General features: G+C 35.2%; 1 protein-coding gene across 1 annotated transcript in view; it reads left to right on the forward strand.

Annotated features, from left to right (window-relative positions):
- The window catches only part of DLG2 (discs large MAGUK scaffold protein 2), a 2,065,329-nt gene that overhangs the window by 339,599 nt on the left and 1,702,359 nt on the right, over positions 1-23,371 (forward strand). The window contains exon 4 of the mRNA XM_047691101.1: positions 7,038-7,183. Within this exon, the coding sequence (XP_047547057.1) occupies positions 7,038-7,183 (146 nt within the window). The remainder of the gene's footprint in view (positions 1-7,037; positions 7,184-23,371) is intronic.

Below are 23,371 nucleotides of genomic sequence, written 5' to 3' on the forward strand. Positions count from 1 at the left end.
CATCCTTAAAACTGATGCAAAGAAAAAGCATCTTGAAATTTGACTCTGCAAAAATTGTTTTACATACAAGTCATTATTCTTTAGAGACTATGTAGCTGTAGAAATCTTTACAGGGATTCTTTTTTCTTTTATGTTTAATTAATACTTGATGCAGAGAATGATTTTGGATTCTACTTTTCTTAAATTCTCTATTTCTGACTTTTATTAACCCAGTTAGCACCCTATAATCCTTACTATATTCAGATATCTGAGAAGGATTTATATATGTATGGTTTTATACCTTCTTTTTCTTTTTATTATTGAAATATGTTTGACATGTTATTTTAGTTTAAGGTGCACAATGTAGTGATGCAACAATTTGATACATTACTCAATGCTCAACACAATAAATATAGTCACTGTAGAATGTTATTACAATATTATCAACTGTATTCCCTATGTTGTGCTTTCCATCTCTGAGACATTTAATATATAACCAGAAGTTTGTACCTCTTAATCACCTTCACCTATTTAGTTCATCCCCCAACACCCTCCCTTCTGGCAAACACCAGTTCTCTATATTTATCAGTTTGTTTCTCTTTTTTATTTGTTTTGTTTTTGAGATTCCACATATAAGTGAAATAATATAGTATATGTCTTTCACTGACTTATTTCACTTAGTATAAAATACTCTGGGTCTATCCATGTTGTCAAGAATGGAATGACATCATTCTTTTTTATGGCTGAGCAATATCCCATTATATATTATACCAATTTTCTTTATCCATTCATCTATTGATGGACACTTGAGTTGCTTTCATACCTTGGCTATTGTAAAAATTGCCACAGTGAAGGCAAAGATATTTTGGATATTAATCCATTTTGGATATATCATTTGCAAATATCTTCTCTCATTCAGTAAGTAGTCTTTCCATTTTGTTGATGTTTTTCTTTACTATGCAAAACCTTTTTATTTTGGTAATCCCAGTAGTTTATGTTGCTTTTGCTTCCTTTTCCTGATGAGACATATCCATAAGTATGTTGCTAAGGCCAATGTCCAAGAAATTACTGCCTATGTTTTTTTAAAAGTTTCATGGCTTTAGGTCTTACATTTAGCTCTTGAATCCATTTTGGGTTTATGTTTGTGTATAGTATTAAGAAAGTGGTCCAGTTTCATTTTTTTGCCTGTAGCTGTCCAGTTTTCCCAACACCGTTTGTTGATCAGACTATCTTTTCCCCATTGCATATCCCTGTTTCCTTTGTCATAGGTTAATTGACCATTTAACTATGGATTTGTTTCTAGGTTCTCTATCCTGTTGCATTAACCTAGGTGTCTCTTTTCGTGCCAGTACCATACTGTTCTGATTACTATAGCTTTGTAATATATCTTGAAATTTGAGATTGTGATACTCCCAGCTTTTGTTCTTTCTCAAGACGTCTTTGGCTATTTTGGATTGTTTGTGGCTCTGTGACAATTTTAGGATTATTTGTTCTTTTTGTCTTCTGTTCTTACACATTTTTAAGCATGACTTCACAGCCACCTTATTGCTAGTGGCAGAATAAAGTTATAACTGTGCATAAAATTTGAGGATTTGTAAGTGTTCTTTGTAAATATTACTAGTTATGAAACACTTAAGTTTTTTGTTATTTGAAAATACATACAGAAAGGGGCGCCTGGGTGGCTCAGTGGGTTAAGCCTCTGCCTTCTGCTCGGGTCGTGGTCTCAGGGTCCTGGGATCAAGCTCCACATCGGGCTTTCTGCTCAGCGGGGAGTCTGCTTCCCTCTCTCCCTCTGCCTGCCTCCTTTCTGCCTACTTGTGATTTCTCTCTGTCAAATAAATAAATAAAATCTTAAAAAAAGAAAATATATACAGAAGAATATATATATATATATATATATATATATATATATATATATATATAATTTATACATAAAATATATAGCATAATAATACAATTAACATTTCCAGAATGTTTATTTCTGGAAATAAACATTTCTGGAATCTAGAACTAGAGCACTGTTTTTTGCGTCTACCTATGCATTCCTCCCTTACCCATTTTCTTGCCTACCCCTTCTGCTGAGGTAATTACATCTTTCCATGTACTTCTTTGCTTTGATCTATATGTTTCTTCACACATATATGTATGTATGCCTAAAAATATATAGTTTTGTATGTTTGTTAACTTTACAAAATTTTTTATGCTGACATTTGCTTTTTTTCACTCAACATTGTTTTCAAGATTTATTCATGTCATTTTATGATACTGTAGTTTATTCATTTTCACTGCTGCATGAATTCCACTTTGAGAACATACCATATTTATTCATTTTCCTTTAGGATGGACATCGGATTGTTTCTAATTTTTTGCTATTATGATCTGTGCTATTATGAACATTTTCATTTGTTTCCTGGTTCATATGTGCGAGATTTCATTTAATATGTGTATTGGGTAGTAGAAATGCTAGATTTATGAGAAACAAATGTTCAGTTTTACAAGATAATTTTCTAAAGTGTTTATAGCACTGGGTGTTATATGCAACTAATGAATCGTTGAACACTACATCAAAAACTAATGATGTACTATCTGCTGGTTAACTGAACATAGTAAAAAAAAGAATAACATGGTTATAGCAATTCCCACTCATTAGGAGCAAATAAAAGTTGCTACTGATCCATACCTTTCTCTTTTGTCAGTGATACACGTTTCCTTTACTGTGAAAGGACTGTCCATATTTTTCACCCATTTTTTCCCCTTCTGGCTTTTATGTCTTTTTATTTTTGATTTGTTGTCTTTTACATATCTAGATACTGTTCCTTTGCCTATGTGTTATGAAGATGTCTCCTCTAAATTCATGTCATATCTTTTTCACTTTATTGAGGTACAATTGATACATAATAAACTGCACATATGTAAAGTACATGATTTAATATGTTGAAGTATGTATATATTAGTGAAACTGTTAGTACAATCAAGGTAGTAAACATATCCACTGCTTCTTAAAGTTTCCTCCTGTCTCTTGGTAATCCCTCCCACTCACCCCTTCCAGCAGTCCTTCCTCCCTTTATTCCTTGGCAACAACTGATTTTTTTTTCCTGTCATTATAGAATTAATTTGCATTTTCTAGAATTTTTATGAGTATTATAAAACACGAACTCACTTTTGTCTGATTTTTTCACTTGATAGAATTTAGAATTATTTTGAGATTCATCCATGTTGTGTATGTCAATAGTTTTTCCTTTTTATTGCTGAATAGTATTCTATTATATGGATATGCCACAATGTGTTTATTCATTCATTAGTGGACTTTTGGGTTATTTACTGACTTGACTCTTTGTAGGGTCATATACATTTTCTTTTTTTTTTTTTTAAGAGTTTATTTATTCATTTGACAGACAGAGATCACAAGTAGGCGGAGAGGCAGGCAGAGAGAGAGGAGGAAGCAGGCTCCCTGCTGAGTGGAAAGCCTGATGTGGGACTTGATCCCAGGATCCCGGGATCATGACCTGAGCCGAAGGCAGAAGCTTTAACCCATGAGCCACCCAGGCACCCCCATTTTCTTTTTTCTTAGATAATATCTAGAATGTGAATAGTTGGATTATACATTAGTTCTATGCTTAACTTTTTAAGAAACTGAAAAAACTGCTGTTTTTCAAAGTGGCTGTACCATTTTTCATTTTTAGTATCAGAGTATGAGAGTTCCAGTTCATTCACATCCCCATCAGTGCTTGGTGTGTTCAATGTTTTTAATTTTAGCCATTCTAATAAATGTGTAGTTGTATCTCATTGTGTTTTTGATTTTTCATTTCCCTAGTGACTATTTTTTTTTAAAGATTTTTTATTTATTTATTTGACAGAGAGAGATCACAAGTAGATGGAGAGGCAGGCAGAGAGAGAGAGAGAGAGGGAAGCAGGATCTCTGCCGAGCAGAGAACCCGATGCGGGACTCGATCCCAGGACCCTGAGATCATGACCTGAGCCGAAGGCAGCGGCTTAACCCACTGAGCCACCCAGGCGGCCCCCTAGTGACTATTGATACTGAATATCTTTTCATGTGTTTATTTGCCATCTGTTATTTTCTTCAGTGAAGTGCCTGTTCAAATCTTTTGGCCATTTTTCTATTGGATTGTTTGGTTTCATATTCATTTTTAGAGTTCTTTATATATTCTAGATACAAGTTTTTTTTTAAATCATAAATATGATTTGCAAAGGAACAATTCTATGTTCATATTTTCCCTCAAAAGTTTGAAGTTTTTTTTTGTTTATATTACATTATTGCTTTTGATAAGTCTGATTAGTCTTTTCTCTTTGACTGCTTTCATGATCTTTGCTTTGTCTTTGGTATTCTGAAATTTTATTATATTTTATTATGGTATGCACATAGCTTTTATTTATTCTCTTTCATATAAGTTGTTACGCTCAGTTTCTAATTTCATATTTTCATAAGTTCTAAAAATCTTATATCCTTTATCTCTTTAAATATCACTTGTTATTTATTCTGTTTTCTCCTTAAACTATCTATTAGAAAAATATTGGACTTTCTTATCCATTCTGTACATAGTCAATTAATACTTTCATATGTTCTATTTTATCTTCTCTCATGTTGAATTCTGACTTTTTTCTTTGGGAATATTTTCCAGTTCTACTTTGTTTAATCTGCTGTTTAACCTAGTCTTTGAATTTTTAACTTTAAATAATTACACATTTTTCTGACATTTTATTATGAACGTTTTCAAACAGCAAAGTTATAAGAATACTACAGTGAGTACCTCTACACCTACCACATAGATTTTATCATTAGCATTTTATTATATTTATTATATGTGATATCAATCCATCCCCCTAGCCATCCATTAATCTATTTTTAAAGAATTGCATTTTTAAATTTTAGAAGTTACATTTGTTTCTTCTCATTTTGCATGTTCACTCTTCCTAGGTCTTGTTATTTGCTTATCTTTGTGAGTATGGCCATCATTTATCCAACACTTTGCATCGCTTTTCTTTGTTCCATATCAGAAAATTCCAAAACCAGCAATAACTGGGCATGTAACCCATTATTTGCTATTGCTGCTGAATTTCATTTATATTGGCATGCCTTTCTGTTGGTTTGTGATCTTGATCGTGAGCTCTTTTCTTGATCCTCATCTATGAGAATCCTACAGGTTTGAGATTTTCTATAGAAAATATTTTCTTTTGCTGCTGCCAGTAACAAATAGGCAGCCACTGACATAGAATTACTTCATCATTCCTTGAGGATCTTGCCTCAGTGAGGAAGTTTAGGGCCAGCTTCCTTACCTCTACTTACTGATATGAGGGTCTGTATGCTGATAGCAATTTTGCCATAGGTATGTGTCCTCAGAACAACCCCATTCCTTCTGTCTACCAACTACTATTAATCCAGCCTCCCAGCTGATCTGATTTCAGCTCAAGTTTTGTGTGTGTGTGTGTATATATATATATATATATATATATATATATATATATATGAGAACATTCTTGGAGATCTAGCCCATCTGCTGCAACATCAGTAATGCTTCAGAGTGCCTAGTTCATCTGAAGAGCGAGCACTTAGCCATAGTGTCAGAAGCAGATGTCATCAAAAACACTTTTTTTCATACATTAAAAAGTTGCAAAATGTAACTTTGTGTGATAATTTTTAATCCCATTTACATCCTAAATCTGAAAATGAATTTACGAAAGTAGTCATTTTGGGGGCCCTTTGGGCGGGTTTCTAACAGTGATTGTGTAATACCTTTTATTTATTTACTTATTTATTTATTTAGGATTTTATTTGTTTTTTTTGAGAGATAGAGTGCATGCTGGGGGGAGGGCCAGAGGAAGAGGGAGAAATAGACTCTCCACTGAGCCCCATATGGAATCCAGTGTGATGGGGGCTCAATCCAGGACCCTGAAATTATGACCTGAGGTGAAGTCAGACACTTAGCTGACTGAGCCACCAGGCACCCATGTGTAATGCTTTTTTTTTTTTTTTTAAAGATTTTATTTATTTATTTGACAGAGAGAGATCACAAGTAGATGGAGAGGCAGGCAGAGAGAGAGACAGAGAGAGAGGGAAGCAGGCTCCCTGCTGAGCAAAGAGCCCGATGCGGGACTCAATCCCAGGACCCTGAGATCATGACCTGAGCCGAAGGCAGCGGCTTAACCCACTGAGCCACCCAGGCGCCCCTGTGTAATGCTTTTTAAAAAGGCTATTAAATGGATGCCTGTGGGGCTCAGACAGTTAAGCATCTGACTTCAGATGAGGTCGTGATCCCAGGGTCTTGGGATTGAGTCCACATCAGGCTCCTTGCTCAGCAGGGAACTTGCTTCTCCCTCTCCCTCTGCCTGCTACTCTCCCTGCTTATGCTCTCTTTCTGACAAACTAAAAAATTAAGTCTTAAAAAAATAAAACAAAAAGGAAATTAAAAATAACTTTTTTTTAAATTTTGGAGTAGTTTTAATGCTTACAGAATAGTTGCAAAGAGTATGGAGAGTTCCAATGTACCCCAGACTGTTTCTCCTATTGTTAACATCTTATATTTACTGTGGCAACTAATAGTAAATATTGATACATTATTACGAAAGTAAGTCCATACTTTTTAGCTAATGTCCTTTTTCTGTTCCAGAATCCCATCAAGAACCTTTAGTGATCACTGACCATTTTACTGTCTCTTTAGTTTTGCTTTTTCTAAAATATTATATAAATGGAATAATAAATATGTAGCTTTTTCAGGCTGGATATTTAAAGTTAGCATTTAAGATTCATCTGTTTCTACAGGGCTTGGTAGGTCATTCTTCCTTATTGCTGAATATGACTTACTACAGTTTGTTTATTCAATGATTGAAGAATATCTTGGGTGTTTTCAGGTTTTTCAGTCATTAATAAAGAATTCTCATGAGGTAAAAATGCAGTTTTCAAGATTTCCTTATTTTTATTATTTTTGTTTGGGATCATGTGCATGTAGTTATTTAGTAAGCAAAATTTTTCATATATACATATATGCAGAAGCTATTTATGTGATGGTACATGACATTTGATCCTTCCATTTTTTCCACAGATATTCAAGAATTTTATGAGGTGACATTGCTAAATTCTCAAAAAAGTTGTGACCAGAAGATAGAAGAAGCCAACCGAGTTGCACAGAAATGGGAGAAGACATCCCTTCTTGCTCCATGCCATGATAACCTTCAAAAATCTGTAGAGGTATACAGTGAAACATTAAAAAGAACTGAATAATACTATGATTTACTTATGCCAGTAAAGTGGTCACAGTCATAGTAGTAGTAATCATTACTGACAGATGGCAACAATAATAATATAAATGAAGTTATGCTGTACTGTATTCAATACTTATGTATAAATATCCACATTTTGCCAAGAGATGAAAAGGCATGGGAAGACATGATTCTTCACATTATACAAGTGTGTTCTGTTATGAATATTATGATTGAGTTGGCTCAAGTCTAAGGCATTCTGGTATTTCAGAACATGGTTCCAGTGCAATACAGGAAAGAGATGGGATTGGAAAGTGTGGTCTGTAGCTGTCATCTCCATAATAGGGCCATATATCTTGGGGTGTTTTAAAATGACCCATTAGGGTTTAGGAGCAAAATAGTAGAACTTCCATTTATGCTTTTTATCATCTCCTTTATATTATTAAACATTTTGGTTAATTTATAGTATATAGTATATAAACAGTAATACATACACATTTAAAAATTAACATAACGTTAGTAGAGTTCTGTGTTCAAATGGTTTTTATATAGAGGACGATGAGATCAAACAGTTTGGAGACTACTATTGGAATTACCAGTTACCGAAGAGTAAGGCAAGTTGAGGAATGTCCCAGGTTCATAACTGAGGATTAATACAGAGGCAGGGGCCAATCAATGATATTTTTAAGTGGCATTCGATACTTTGAGGCAGGTAGTAGTACACACACATGCACACACAATCTGTCAAGGTTGCGTAGTGAAGCTGACTTGGAAGCTTTGTGGAATCCTAGTGCTAATCAATGGCACTTTGCTGAATCTTTGGATTGTTAAGATTGAGGCTTGTGATATGCTTTCTATCTTGCTCAGAATTGACTTAAAAAATGGAAGAGATTCAGTCTGATGATTAGCTTAGTTATTTGAAGAAAAAGTTAACAATTTTTAACTGATACCACTATATAAAGTTTATAAAATACTGAAAATATTAAAAATCTTAGTTTTAATACCTATAATTATTTTGACTTTTTAGTCTTTTTTTCTGTACAAATATGTGTACATAAAATTGTACACCAGAATATATTGTGTTTTTTATTACTTTTATATTTACTACTATACTATTAATATTTTCCCATATGGGAAATATTTTAATGGCTATATAGTATTCCATCATTTGTAATTTACTTCGATAGTTCTCCATTCAATATTTAGGCTATTTTCTGTTCTCAGCCCTGAATAATGCTTTCATAGATATCTGTGTATATCAACCATTATGTGTTTTCTGATGAAACTCCTGAATTCAAAGATATTGACATTTATATGTCTCTTTATACAAATTGTCAAAGTGCTTTTCAGAAAGATACTACCAACAGTGTTTGAAAGGCATACCTACCTATGCCCTCGTTAGTATTAATCATTTAAAATATTCATCAAATTAATAGATACAATTTGTTGTTTAATGCATTAGATTGCAGTTCTTATTCATTATTGAAACTGAACTGTTTTGTTTTACTCTTTTTTTGTTGTTGCACGGTTGACATATGATGTTACATTAGTTTCAAGTGTACAACTTAGTGATTTAACAACTCTATACATTATGCTGTGCTCCCAAGTATAGCTACTGTCATCATGCAGCTCTGTTAACAATACCATTGCCCACATTCCCTGTACTATACCTTTCATCCCCTTGACTTTCTCCTTCTATAACTGGAAATGTGTACCTCCCACTGCCCTTTATCCATTTTGCCCATCCCCCAACTCCTGCCCCTCTGGCAACCATCAGTTCACAATTTATGGTCTTTTGTCTTATAATTATTGAGTATTTATATTTAAGTTTTTATTTAAATTCCAGTTAGTTAACATATGATATAATATTAGTTTCAGGTGTACAATATAGTGATTCCACACTTTCATACAATACCCAGTGCTCAACAAGTTTTTATTTAAATTCCAGTTAGTTAACATACGATATATTAGTTTCAGGTGTACAATATAGTGACTCCACACTTTCATACAATACCCAGTGTACTCCTTAATCCCCACCACCTGTTTAACTGCCGCCCCACCTACTTCCTCTCTGATAACCCTCAGTTTGTTTTCTACAGTTTAGTTTATTTCTTGGTTTGCCTCTTCTCTTTTTTCCCTTTGCATATTTGTTTTGTTTCTTAAATTCCAAACATAAGTGAAATCATATGGTATTTGTCTTCCTCTGACCAATTTATTTCACTCAGCACTCTCCAGTTCAACCCACATAGCTGTGAATGTCAAGATTTCTTTATTTTTTTAAATGGCTGATTAATATCCCATGGTGTGTGTGTGTGTGTGTGTGTGTGTGTGTGTGTGTGTACCACATCTTCCTAATCCATTCAACAGTTATTGGAAACTTGGGCTGTTTCCATAATTTGGCTATTGCAGATAATGCCGCTATAAACATTGGGGTGCATGTATCCCTTTGAATATAGTATTTTGTATTCTTTGGGTAAATACCTAGTACTGCAGTGGCTGGATCACAGGAAGTTCTATTTTTAACTTTTTGGGCAATCTCGGTTTTGTTTTCCAGAGTGGCTGCACCAGTTTGCATTATTTTGATGACGTCCAGTAGTTTATTTTTGTGTTTGTTTCCCTTGCCTCAGAAGATGTATCTAGAAAGAAGTTTCTACCCCTGATGTCAAAGAAGTTACTGCCTGTGTTATCCTCTAGGAATTTTTACAGTTTCAGGTCTCACATTTAGATCTTTAATCCATTTGGAATTTATTCTTGTGTGTGGTGTAAGAAAGTGGCTTAGTTTTATGCTTTCACATTGTTGCTGTCCAGTTTTCCCAGCATCGTTTCTTGAAGTCGCTGTCTTTTTTCCATTAGATATTCTTTCCTACATTGTCAAAGATTAATTAGCTATATAGTTTTGGGTTTATTTCGCGGTTTTCTTTTCTGTTCCATTGGTCTTTGTGTCTATAGTTGTGCTAGTACCATACTGTTTTGATCACTACAGCTTTGTAATATAACTTGAAATCTGGGATTGTGATGCCTCCAGCTTTGCTTTTCTTTTTCAAGGTTGCTTTGGCTATTTGGGGTCTTTGTGGTTTCCTACAAATGTTAGGATTGTTTGTTCTAGCTCTGTGAAAAATCCTATTGATACTTTGATGGAAATTGCATTGAATGTACGGATTACTTTGAATAGCATGGACATTTTAATAATAATTGTTCTTCTAATCCATGAGCATAGGATGTCCTTCCATTTCTTTGTGTCATCATCAGTTTCTTTCATCAGCACTTTATAATTTTCATAGTACAGTCTTTTCCCTCTTTGGTTAGGTTTATTCCTAGGTATCTTATGGTTTTTGGTGCCATTGTAAATGGGATTAATTCTTTGATTTGTCTTTCTGCTGCTTCATTATTTGTGTATAGAAATGCAACAGATTTCTGTATGTCAATTTTGCATCCTATGACTTTACTAAATTCATGTGTCAGTTCCAGCAATTTTTTTGGTTGAGGTTTTGGTTTTCTATGAAGGATATCATGTCATCTGCAAATAGTGAAAGTTTGCTTTCTTGCTGATTTGGATGCCATTTATTTCTTTCTGTTGTCTGATTGTTGTGACTAGGTCTTCTAATACTATGGTAAATAATAGTGGTGAGAGTGGATATCTCTGTGTTGTTCCTGACTTTAGGGGTAAAGCTCTCAGGTTTTTCCCATTGAGGATGATGCTAGCTGTGGGTATTTCACCTCTAAACCTACTTTGTTGAGGGTTTTTTTTTTTTTTTTATCATGAATGAATGCTTTGTTTGTCATATGCTTTTAATGCAACTATTGAAATAACCATATGGTTCTTATCCTTCTTTTATTAATATGGTGTATCACATTGATTAATTTACAAATATTGAACCATCCTTGGAGCCCCAAAATAAATCTCACTTAATCATGGTGAATGATTCTTTTAATGTACTGATTGATTCAATTTACTAGTACTTTACTGAGAATTTTTGTGTTCATGAATATTGGCCTATAGTTCTCTTTTTTGGTGCAGTCTTTGGTTTTGGTATCAGGGTAGTGCTAACCTAATGAAATAAACTTGAAAGTCTTCCTTCCATTTCTATTTTTTGGAAAAATTTGAGGAGATAGGTATTAACTCTTTTTTTAAGTGTTTGGTAGGATTCACCTGTGAAGCTCTCTGGCCCGGGCTTTTGTTTGTTGGGAGCTTTTTTTTGATGACTGAATCAATTTCTTTGCTTGTTATTGGTCTGTTCAAGTTTTCTATTTCTTCTTGGGTTAGTTTTGGTAGTTTATATTTCTAGGAATTTATCCATTTCCTCCAGGTTGTCCAACTTATTGGCACATAGTTTTTCATAATATTCTCATAATTGTTTCTATTTTTGTGGTGTTGTTATTTCTCCTCTCTCATTCTGATTTTATTTATTTGAGTCCTCTCACATTTCTTTTTGATAAGTTTAGCTAGAAGTTTATCAATTTTATTAATTTTTTCAAAGAACCAACTCCTCATTTCATTGATCTGTTCTATTGTTTTTTTGTTTCTATATCATTTATCTCTGCTCTAATCTTTACTATGGTCTTCCTTCTGCTGGCTTTAGGCTGTGTTCATTGTTCTTTTTCTAGCTCCTTTCGATGTAAGATTAGGTTGTTTGAGTCTGGTTCCTTGAGGTAGGCCTGTATTGCAATAAGTTTACTTCTTAAGATCACTTTTGCTGCATCCCAAAGATTTGGGACCATTGAATATTCATTTTCATTTCTTTCCATGTATTGTTTTTTATTTCTTCTTCGATTTCCTGGTTGACCCATTCATTCTTTAGTTGCATGTTGTATAACCTCCATGTAGTTGTGGTCTTTCTAGATTTTTTCTTGTGGTTAACTTCAGATTTCATAGCATTATGGTCAGAAAATATGCATGGTATGATCTCAGTCTTTTTGTATTTGTTGAGTCCTGAATTATGACCTAATATGTGAACTATTCTGGAGAATGTTCCATGTGCACTTTAAAAGAATATATATTCTGGTGTTTTAGGATGGAATGTTCTGAATATCTGTTAAGTCCTACTGGTCCAGTGTGTCATTCAAAGCTAATGTTTCCTCACTGATTTTCTGTTTAGATGACCTGCCCATTGATGTAGTGGGTGTTAAAGTCCCCTGCTATTATTGTATTATTTTCAGTGAGTCTCTTTGTTTGTTATTAATTTTTTTATATATATGGGTTTTTCTATGTTTGGTGCATAAATATTTACTATTGTTTTATCTTCTTTTTTGGATTATCCCCTTTATAATTATATAATTCCCTTTTTTGTGTTTTTTATAGTCTTAGTATTAAAGTCTAGTTTGTCCAATGTAAGTATTGCTACTCTAGCTTCTATTTTTGACAATTTGCATAATGCATGTTTCTCTATCCCCTCAGTTTCAATCTGCAGGAGTCTTTAGGTGTAAAATGAGTCTCTTACAGGCAGCATATAGCTGGGTCTTGGTTTTTTTCTCTTTTTTTAATCCAGTCTGACACTCATTGTCTTTTGATTGGAGCATTTAGTCCATTTATATTCAAAGTAATTATTGACAGATATGTATTTATTGCCATTTTATTACTTGTTTGGTCATTGTTTCTGGAGATTTTTTCTGATCCCTTCTTGTCTTTGTCACTTTTGTTCTCTTCCCTGCATTCAAAGAGTCCCTTTTAATATTTCTTGCAAAGCTGGTTTAGTAGTGATCATGAACTCCTTTGCTTTTTGTTTGTCTGGGAAACTCTTTAGCTCTCCTTTATTCTCAAAGATAGCCTTGCTGGATAGAGTATTCTTGGCTGTAGATTTTTCCCAGTCAACACTTAGAATATATCATACACTGCTTTCTGGTTTGCCAAGTTTCTGCTGAGAAGTCAGCTAGCCTTATGGGTTTTCCCTTGTAAGTTAAGGACTTTTTTTTTTTTTAAAGATTTTATTTATTTATTTGACAGACAGAAATCACAAGTAGGCAGAGAGGCAGGCATAGAGAGAGGGGGAAACAGGCTCCCTGCTGAGCAGAGAGCCTGATGAGGGGCTCGATCCCAGGACCCTGGGATCATGACCTGAGCCGAAGATAGAGGCTTTAACCCACTGAGCCACCCAGGCGCCCCAAGATTTTACTTATTCATTAGAGAGAGAAAGCACAAGTGGGCAGATGGGCAGAGGGAGAGAGAGAGAAACAGACTCCCTGCCGAGCTGGGAGCCGGATGCAGGGCTTGATCCCAGGGCCTTGAGATCATGACCCGAGCTGAAGGCAGATGCTTAACTGACTGAGCCACCCAGGCACTTCTTTTTTGTTGCTGCTTTTAAGATTTTTCTTGATCAGTATCTTTTGCAAATTCAATTATACTGTATGTCTTGGTGTTGGTCTGCTTTTGTTGATATTTATGTAAGTTCTCTGTCTCCTGGATCTGAATGTCTGTTTCCTTCCCCATTTTCCAGACTTTTTGGCTATTCTTGAAGTAAATTTTCTGCCCTCTTATCTCTCTCCTCTTCTTCTGGGACTCCTATAATACAAATGTTATTATGTTTGATGGAGTCACTGAATTTCCTAAGTCTCTTCTAGTGCTGCACAATTCTTTCTCTTATTTAGCTTCATTATTTCCCATTATTTTGTGTTCTAGATCACTATTTCATTCCTTTGCTCTTTTCAGCTTGCTATTCATTGCATCAAGCCTGTTTCCTTTGCTCTTTCCAGCTTGCTACTCATTGCTATTCATTGTATCAAATGATACAATACATATCATTTATTGTATTCTTTATCTCTGATTGATTCTTTCTTAATTCTATTATCTTTGTTGAAAGGGTCACTGATGTCTTCTATTCTTTTCTCAAGTCCAGGGGGTATCCTTATGATTGTTGCTTTAAATTCACCCATCAGGCATATTACTTTTATCTGTTTCACTTAGATCTCTTGTTCTTTCAACAAGTTGTTGTTGATCTCTTGCTGTTCTTTCATTTGGTATAAATTCCTCCATCTTGGTATTCTGTCTAAGTCTCTGCCTCCTTTTCTGTGTTAGAAGAGCCTATAGTGTCTCCGGTTCATGAAAGTAATGGCCTTATGAAAAAGTCATGTGGTGACCAGGGTCTGGCACTTCCGGGAGTATCTCTGGTGTGTGCTAGGTGCATTCTGCTGTTGTATTTTGGCTGCTCTAAACCTTAGGCCAGTCATCTGCAGAGGCCCTTCTTGCCGACTGTGGACAGTGCTTGATCCCTGGCCTGAATGTGGTGACTTTTGACTAGGTGTGCTCTGGTCGGCTTGTGAAATGAGACCTGATACCAACTCCACTGGAACTGAGGCCCTGCAGAGCTCTCTGATTGGGACATTGGTGTGGGCAGGGTTTATGCTGGTCTTCTGGGGGAGGATCCCACCATGCTCAGACTGAGGCAAGTTTGACTGAGAAGGGTAGTCCTGGTAGAGCATGGGATGTTGGACCTTGATGTAAGGAAGTTGGGAAGCCAGTGTTGGCACTGCACTACCCCCAACAGGTTGTTCTGTGTTTATGCTGAGGGGAAGTGGTGGCAAATGGTGGCAGCCAGTTCCCTGGCCTCACAGAGGCAGACATGCCTCTGAATGCTCCCTCCCAAAGACTTTATCCGAGAGGAGCAAATAATCTCTCCACTGTGTGTCCCAGGCAGTCTTCAAATGGCTTTTTCCATGTTGTCTGCCCTCATGTTGTTTGCCTGCCTTTTCTCCATGAGCAGGGCAGTACTCTCAGAGCTCTATACCAGTCAGGCCTGCTGAACTTTATAATAAACTCCAGCCTTTAAGCCGCTCTGGTTGCAAGAACTTGTGAAATTCAGTTGCTCTTATTTTCTAAGCCAATTGATTTGGGAAAACATTCTCCTTGTTCATTTCCCTGTGTGCTCCTCTGTCTCTTGCCCTTCTCTTGGACCATGGCTCCCTCCCTTCTGCAACACACAATCTGTTTATCCCTTAAAGCACATCTCTTTATTTCCTACCTTCTTTAGTGTGGCCTCTTCTCTCCTTTTAGTTGTAGAGTTTGTTCTGTCAGTCTTCAGGCTGATTTCTGAGGTATTTAGCTCTTTTATGGGCCTCACTGATATCTTCTATGCTCCATCAGACATGCTGCTTGTATCTGTTTCACTTGGATCTCTGGCTGTGGCTTTATGTTGTTCTTTCATTTGGGATAAATTCCTCCGTCTTGGCCGTTTGTCTAAGACTCTGCTTTCACCGTGATCTCTTCTCTCCCTTTAGTTTTGGAGTTTGTCAGTTTTCAGGTCAATTTCAGGGGTATTTAAGATGATTTGATAGTTAGCTCGTTGTGTTTGTGGGACAAGACAAGCCTCGGGTTCTTCTATTCCACCACCATCTTTCTCTCTCTCCGATTGTATTTCGTTGGTGATTCATTCAAGCTCTTTGTCCATTTTTGAAATGATGCTAGAGTTACTATTTTGGAAGAGCATTTTATTTATGAAATATGCTATCCTGTTGTCATATTGAAATATTTCTTGTTTTTTGATCACTATTAATTCTGCTTATAGTGCTTTTTGACATTCAAAATATTTTTAATTTTTTTTTAAGATTTTATTTATTTATTTGACAGAGAGAGATCACAAGTAGGCAGAGAGGCAGGCAGAGAGAGAGGGGGAAGCAGGCGTGCCGCTGAGCAGAGAACCCAATGTGGGGCTCGATCCCAGGACCCTGGGATCATGACCTGAGCCAAAAGCAGAGGCTTTAACCCACTGAGCCACCCAGGCGCCCCAGTATTTTTAATTTTTGAGTGATGAAATCTACCACCATTTTTTTAATTCTTTTTCATTCCAGTATTAACTGTTCTCCTCTATTTTTTCTAGGCACTTATTGCTTTTTATTTGAATCTCCTGAAGTATTTTTAGTCAATTTCTAGGTGCATAGTCCTATGCATATACCTAATTTTACAAAAGTGATCAAGTATATACTTTTAATCTTAAATTCAGTTCTTTTTTTTAACTTTTCCATTTGTGCATGTTTTCCCATTTACTCATTTCTTGTCTGTGCTAAGTTAGTTCCCCCACTATATACAGGTAACCTATCTTAACAACTTAATGTGTTTATATCTTCTGCACTCATAAAATTTGTATTCATATGTAAATATACACATGTATCTATATGTATATTTATATCAATATTTTATACATATATCCATACTACATACATATACACACAGAATTATGAAAAATAATTATTTCTTTAAAAAATCTTAATTTTATATGAATGTTTCTTCAAATTGTCTGGTATACCTTTAATTTGTTTTTCTGATGGATTTATATTTTCATAGTGTGGATATATCATAATTTATTCAGTATTCACCCTTCAATGTCAATTTATTATTTTCTATTTTATCCCATTGTTATTAATGCTTCAATCTGATGATTGCATGTATTTCTGAACATACAGATACTTTTATTCTATAGTATAGATTCTCAGGGGTGACATTATTGGCTCCAAGGATGTGTGTACTTTTATCTTAAGTAAGTGTTGCCAGAGTGATTTTGCCTTTCATATTTTCACTAACAATGCATGTTGGTAAAATTTTACCTCACATCAATCCCAGCAATAGGTGTTGCTGCTTTTCTTAATTTTTGCCAGTTTAATAAGCTTAGTGATACTTCATTTTTAGCATAATTTCCATTTCTCAAACTATTAATTTAAGCATTGTTTTTTATGTTTGTTGGCTATATTAATCTGCTCTTTTGTGAATTTATTCATATTATTTTCTCACTTTTCTGTTGTATGTCTCTTTGTTGTCCATTTATATGGACTTTTTATATATTCAAATGATCCAATTTACATATATTTCCATATATAGATTTCTTAGGGATAAAATTTTTACTTGAATTGTTATACACATGTAATGCCTTTGGTTTATATTAATATCCTTTCAACTAAATACATTAGTTAGATAACTGATTTAAAAAGAAAAACAGAACTTCAGGCTGTTTATGCAGTGGTTATCTAAGATTATGTTATTAAATGCATATAAATCAGGACTTTTAATTGGCTTTTGAAAAGGTACTGGTGATGTAAAGATGAATGATCAGAAAAAATAACTGCATAGCTATTAGACTTACTTTTTAATGTCAAATGGATAGGCAAGACAGAGTTAATGTAGTGTGAGTTTTCCCACTGCAGTTTTAGGGTTTCTTTGAGTTCTGCCCTGTTCATCCTAAAACATCTTGTTTAGGAAGTCCTTATCCTTTAGTGATTTAATTCCTGGCCAATTATATCCAAAACATCAGAACAAGAATGCTCACTAATTCTAGTTAGGGTGCTTCTAAAGTGAATCTGATTGTTCTTCCTTAATGGGTAATATGAGGCAATGAGACAGACTTGGCTGGTCTGTCTCCTTGAAGATAGAGGTGGGCACAGTAGGAGAGTATCTTATTTGGGATCCCTGTACTGGGCCAGGGTAACTGAGGATCTTGTTCTGTTGGGATTGGCTTTCCAAGGTCAAATTTTGGAGAGGGAGTCCAAATTAAATGGTTAGTAAAGTTGTTTAAATGAAGAACAGTAATTGAGAAGGGGAGCCCAAATGAATTTTATAATGAGAAAACCTTAAAATAAGGGACAACATCCTGGACAGTTCTGTTGATAAAGTGTACAGAAATGTTACATTTTTAATTCTCATTTTGTATCCCTTCCTTTGAACAAACTGAGTTTATTTAAAGCATCTGGGAAGGACATGTAAGTTCTTTAAGGGTAGCCATTACAAATCTTCCTTATCTCTGATTCCTCATATGCACAAGAGTGTTTATCATGTTAGGCTCAAGAAGTAAATTTTGAACTAGAAAGTCTCTCTAAGCATGTTGTCCAAATTCAGTCTGGCCATCGGGCTCCTTGCCTATTCCATTATGCTTCTCTATTTCTGTTCTCTTAGCTGGATCTCCCCAGGATGTAGGCTAGAATGGAGAAGAAACACATGTGCCTTAGTTTATCAAGGCTGGCATAGAAAGTCATGGATAATATCCTCTGAAGCAGTATGAATGATAATTCTTACGTGACTGGTAATTTGGCTCTGGAAACAGAAGTTCAAAAACACTTAGTAAGCAATGGATGCATCCCTGGGATACTGATTTCAGTGGATTATATATGTGCTTATACATCTATTTAACAACAACAAAAAAGGTTTATTAAGACATCCATAGCCTTTAAAAACCTTTGATAATGCAGAAAAATAAAAAAGGGGTATCCTCTGACAACTCCAGAAGTCAAGATTAGTGGTTCAAATGATAACTTTTATTTTATGGGTTTAAGATTTAACTTAGTGTTCTGTACTTTTTTTTAGTAAAATCAAGTCAATCTTTTGGAGTATTTTGATAATATGAAGACAAAACATGATAGCATAAAAGTGAAAATTTCAGGGCAAATAACCATTAGGTTGGGTATTGTAAAGACAGGGTATTTTAAAATTCATTTTAAGCCATCAGATAGCTTTTGGCTGCAAGATGTCAGTGATACTTTCATGCCAAGGAGGTGTCTTCCACACACACCCCGCCCCCCGTAGAAGACTCCACAAAGAAGGGTACTACTGTACACATAATATCTAGCACAGTGTCTGATACAGGAGGACTCTTAATGAACTATAATACTGTGTAGAATTTTTAACTTTTTTTTTTTCTGTAAATCCACATGATCCTAGTATTAAGCTTTGAATCTGCTGAAAGGCAGAAAACATAATATCACCCATTCCGGGTTTTCTCAAAGCATTTTTGCTTTACATTTAATCACTCCCAGACTTTTCCTCCATCATCTTCCCCCCCACCCATCAGAGGGAAAATTCCCTAATGTGTATATTTTGTCAGAACATCTCAGTGGAAGTAGAGAGACTATGTAATATTGTACATCACTGTGTTGAGGACAGTGCCTCAATGATTACTGTTGGGTTGAATGATACTGGTCGGGGAGACATGCAAGGAAGCATCATGATCATCAGTCAGCATCCACAATGAAATAATTCCTATTAGGACATTTCCTTTCTAATCTTTGACAATCCTCACTCCTTTATTGTGTTGTGTGCAGTTGAGATGCATGTTACTACTTTGTCTTTAGCTATAAGGTATGCTCTACCATCTGCTCCTCTTCCTCATTTTAACCAGAAAGTTTCTTCACTTAATTTTTTTTTTAATCTACATGGGTGTATTATGGCTACATGAGTAAAAACTGGCAGCAAAATGAGCATTTGGCTGCTTCCTACTCTTCTTGGTGTATAGTGGGATTTAGTGAGGCTGCTCAGGATCTTCTACTGGATATTCTTTTACCAGTGTTTTTATTTTATTCTGCTGTGCCCTATTCATGCAAGGAAGCTTCTTTAAAGACTTAGGATTGAGAGAAGGATGCAAGTTGAAGTGATTTTCGGCAAGTTCCCTTTTCTTCTCTTTTATTCTTTTTCTTTTGTTCTTTAACATGAGTGTTTTGGACAGAGGTAGAGTATGTAACTGGGAAGAAATAAATTCCATTTGACTGCTTATTCTCTTAAATCTTTCCAATCTTATACCTGGATGATCGCTTTTGAATTTAAAAACAAGAATATGGTGTCTGTGCTCTCTGTTATGTCCTCTGGAAGTTCTGGAAGCCTCTAATGCAACAATTCAAATGTAGGATGGTTAGGGTAAAAAGGATATGCAAGGAAACCCCATTATTAGTAAGTCACTCTGTCCTTCTGCAACAGATGCAGAAAGATTTGCTGCTTTGATGGAAGATGTCCTGTAACTTAAATTTTAATGTCTGGCTTGCTGCAGGAAAATTTTCTATGTGGAAATAGGATGGTGGATAGAAATCTATTAATCAGCTTTTTTTTTTTTTTAAAGAAAGAACAAATAAAGCAAAACCTGAATCTCAACCACAGTTTTTCCCCCCAGTTCTATTGAGTTAAAATTGACAGAAAGCACTGTGTAAGTTTAAGGTTGGCAGGATAATAATGACATACATGTATTGTGGAATGATTATTACAATAAGTTTAGTTAATGTCATCATCTCATATAGTTACCAAAAAAATAAAAATAAAAATGAAAAATGTCTTTTTTCCTTGTGTTGAGAACTATTAGAATTTACTCTCTTAACAACTTTTCGAATATGCCATACAGTATTGTTAGCTGTAGTCATCATATTGTGTATTATGTCTTTAGTACTTTTTAAACTTATAACTGGAAATTTGTACACTGTGAGAAGTTTACTTTTAAAATATGCTTGTGGGGGTGCATGGGTGTCTCCATCAGTTGAGCGGCTGCCTTCAGCTCAGCTCATGATCAGGGGTCCTGGGATGGAGCCAGCATCAGCCTCCCTGCTCAAGGGAAGCCTGCTTCTCTTCTCCCTCTGTCCCGGGGCTTATGCTCTCACTTTCTCTGTCAAATAAATAAAATCTTAAAAACTATATATGTAGTATATGTATGTATATATTTATAGATATATATATATGATCTATCTACTTGTGAAAAATTCTGCACATTTTACCTTTCAATCCATGTCAGTAGTCTGATATTTTTTACTGTGTGGTAGTATTTCTATACTTTCAATTTTTGCTACAAATTAAGTTAGAAGTGTTGGAAAACTGCAATTGGGATTTTATCACATGTACTATCTCACGTCATTATATTTAACATAATTTTAAGTGATTTGTTTTCTACTGCCCTGCCTTCAGTGTATTTGCAATCGAGATCACTTTATAAAAGTAAGGTCTTTAGCATTTTGGTGGAACATAGACATATGGTGTCACTCTTTTATCGAAACCTCTCCGTGTCTTCCCACCCAAGTATAAGCTAAATTCCTTATGATTGCCTGTAGAGCTCTACCAGTCATGACTTCGGATACCTCTCTGATTTAATCCTACTACTCTACTCCTCACTCACTCCTGTCTGGCTTCCCTAGTCCCTTCATTGTTCCTTAACATACAGAACCTTGATTTCTTTGCACTTACTTTGTCCTTCAGGTATATCCTGAAATGCTGTTTTTCTAGATATCTGCATGGGAGGGGGGGTGAACTTTTTCAGGTTTTTAATGTTACCTTTTCAAGGGAGTCCTACCCTGTTCTATTTAAAATAACCTACCCAGCACTCCCTGTTATAATTCCTTGCTTTATTTTTGTTCAAGCACTTGTCATTATCTATCAGAAAACATTATTGCCTAGTTTTTAAGGGAAAGCATTCAGACCTTTGGCTTTGAATGCAGGTTCTACCACTTACTGACTGGGCAACTTTGGTAAATTATTTAACCCCTCTAGATTGCAGTTTCTTCCTCTAAAATGGGAATCTTATAAGAATTAAATGTGTATTTGTTCTTTCAATGAAATGTAAGCTTCACAAGGGAAAAGATTTTTTGTCTCTTTTATTTCCCTTTCTTCAAAACCTAGAATATTCCCCCCATTTTCTCAATCATTTGTTGAGAAATTTAGTTCTGTTATTTTAGCTTAAAGCATTTTCCCCACTAAGAACAAAATATACTAAAATTACCTCTACCTTCTTAGCTAGGGCCATCTGAATCTTCCATGAGAGCCCATTATATTTTTAGAATAAATGCATAGTACAAGTGACAGCTGATGGAATGACTCACTCATCCATTAATTCTTTCATTTAAATATTTATTGTCGAAGCTACTGTATTTTGTTAGGCTCTGTGCTAGATACATTCATTGGGAGACACTAAAATTAAAATATATTTTTCCAGTAACCCAAACTTCAAGGAGTTTGTTTTTTAGTTGAGTCCGGACTTTCAAGGATGGATCTTTGAGGATGGTGACTGAAGCCCTGACTTTGTATTCAAACGTAGGTTTATATATATCACTCCTGCCATTCGTGAACTATATGACCTTGAATAAGTTATTCAATCATTTCAAAATATAGATTCCTAACCAGTAAAACAGGGACAATATTTGTACTAATTTCGGAGGGCTTTGAATTCATTAAGTGACATTATCTAGATAATGTGCTTAATATAGTGCTTGACACATAGTAGGCACTCAATAATTCTTATCTTCCATCATTATTGCCTTAAAGGCTGCCTTGAAGGATGGATAGGGTGTATAAAAGTAGGCAGAAAGGGCATTTCAGGCAGATAGAATAGCTTGAATTAAGTCAGAGAAGTGATGAGGCATGGGGTGCATGTGGGAAATACAACTGGTTCTGTTTGACTGAAGTGTAGAACACATTAAAGTAGGTAGGAAAAGTAGGAAGATCAAAATTTGGTCATTTAATTCTTCACCCTGAAGTAACCCCTGGTAATGCTTTGACATAATTCCTTCTATCATCTTTTTTATACAGAATAAATTTGTGTGAAGGATTGCATATTATAGAATTGAGATTAGAAATACAGATAACAGTAAACATCTATGTAGTGCTTCTATGTGCCAGACACTGTTCTAAGCATTTTACATGTATTTAATCCCATTGCTTTCTTTCTGGGTCTTTCTAACAGATCTGTGATTAGTTTTAAGAAAGAAAAGAACAACAGCAATAGCAAATAAGAGTAACTCTGACATATTTCCAAGAGAGTATGTATCTCCCTATAAAAAATAATCCTGCTTTGATGCTCCATAGCTGGTCATTTGGCACTATTTCCCCAGTATTCTTCTTCTAATATGACTATTTCTGATTCAGTCTACTTCCATTTTTTATAACAGGAGTTATTTTTTAGTGTACAGATTTCTTTACAACCTTTCTGTTATTAAAAGGGGAAAGGAGAAGTTGCCTAGAGTGGGTGTTACCCATTACAAAGATTTTTGGAATAAACTTTATGTTCTTCTATATTGGCTATCCCTCTGACTCTTATTTGGTGGTATAGTCTTTTCATATCACCACTTTCCAAGAAGATGGAGGAAAAAACCTCTTTTTCATCTCTCCAGCTCTGCCTCCTTCTTCCCCTCCCACATACATTTCCAGGGGAAGGCTCTTAAGGCAGAGCAAAATAACCAGCATCAGCTTCTCTGCTGAATCCTCGGTCTATAATCTACCAAGAAAGAGACTACTCTGTTGATATTAGAATTCCTGGGTGTGGGTTGGGGTTAATGATTCAGTAGGCAGGGCTTTGTCCCTTCAGATTGTCAGAGAGTCCTACAGAAGAAAAGATTCCTGCTATTTTCAGCCCTATAAAACTGAAAGGTGAAGATCTTGTTATTTAAGCTCTCCTTGCTCATTGTCTGATTCCATTTTTTATAGTCATAGCTTATGCAAATTGTCATTTTCTGGCTGATTCAC

The sequence above is a fragment of the Lutra lutra genome, chromosome 10 (genome assembly GCF_902655055.1).
Source record: "Lutra lutra chromosome 10, mLutLut1.2, whole genome shotgun sequence".
In the NCBI taxonomy this organism is placed as follows: domain Eukaryota; kingdom Metazoa; phylum Chordata; class Mammalia; order Carnivora; family Mustelidae; genus Lutra; species Lutra lutra.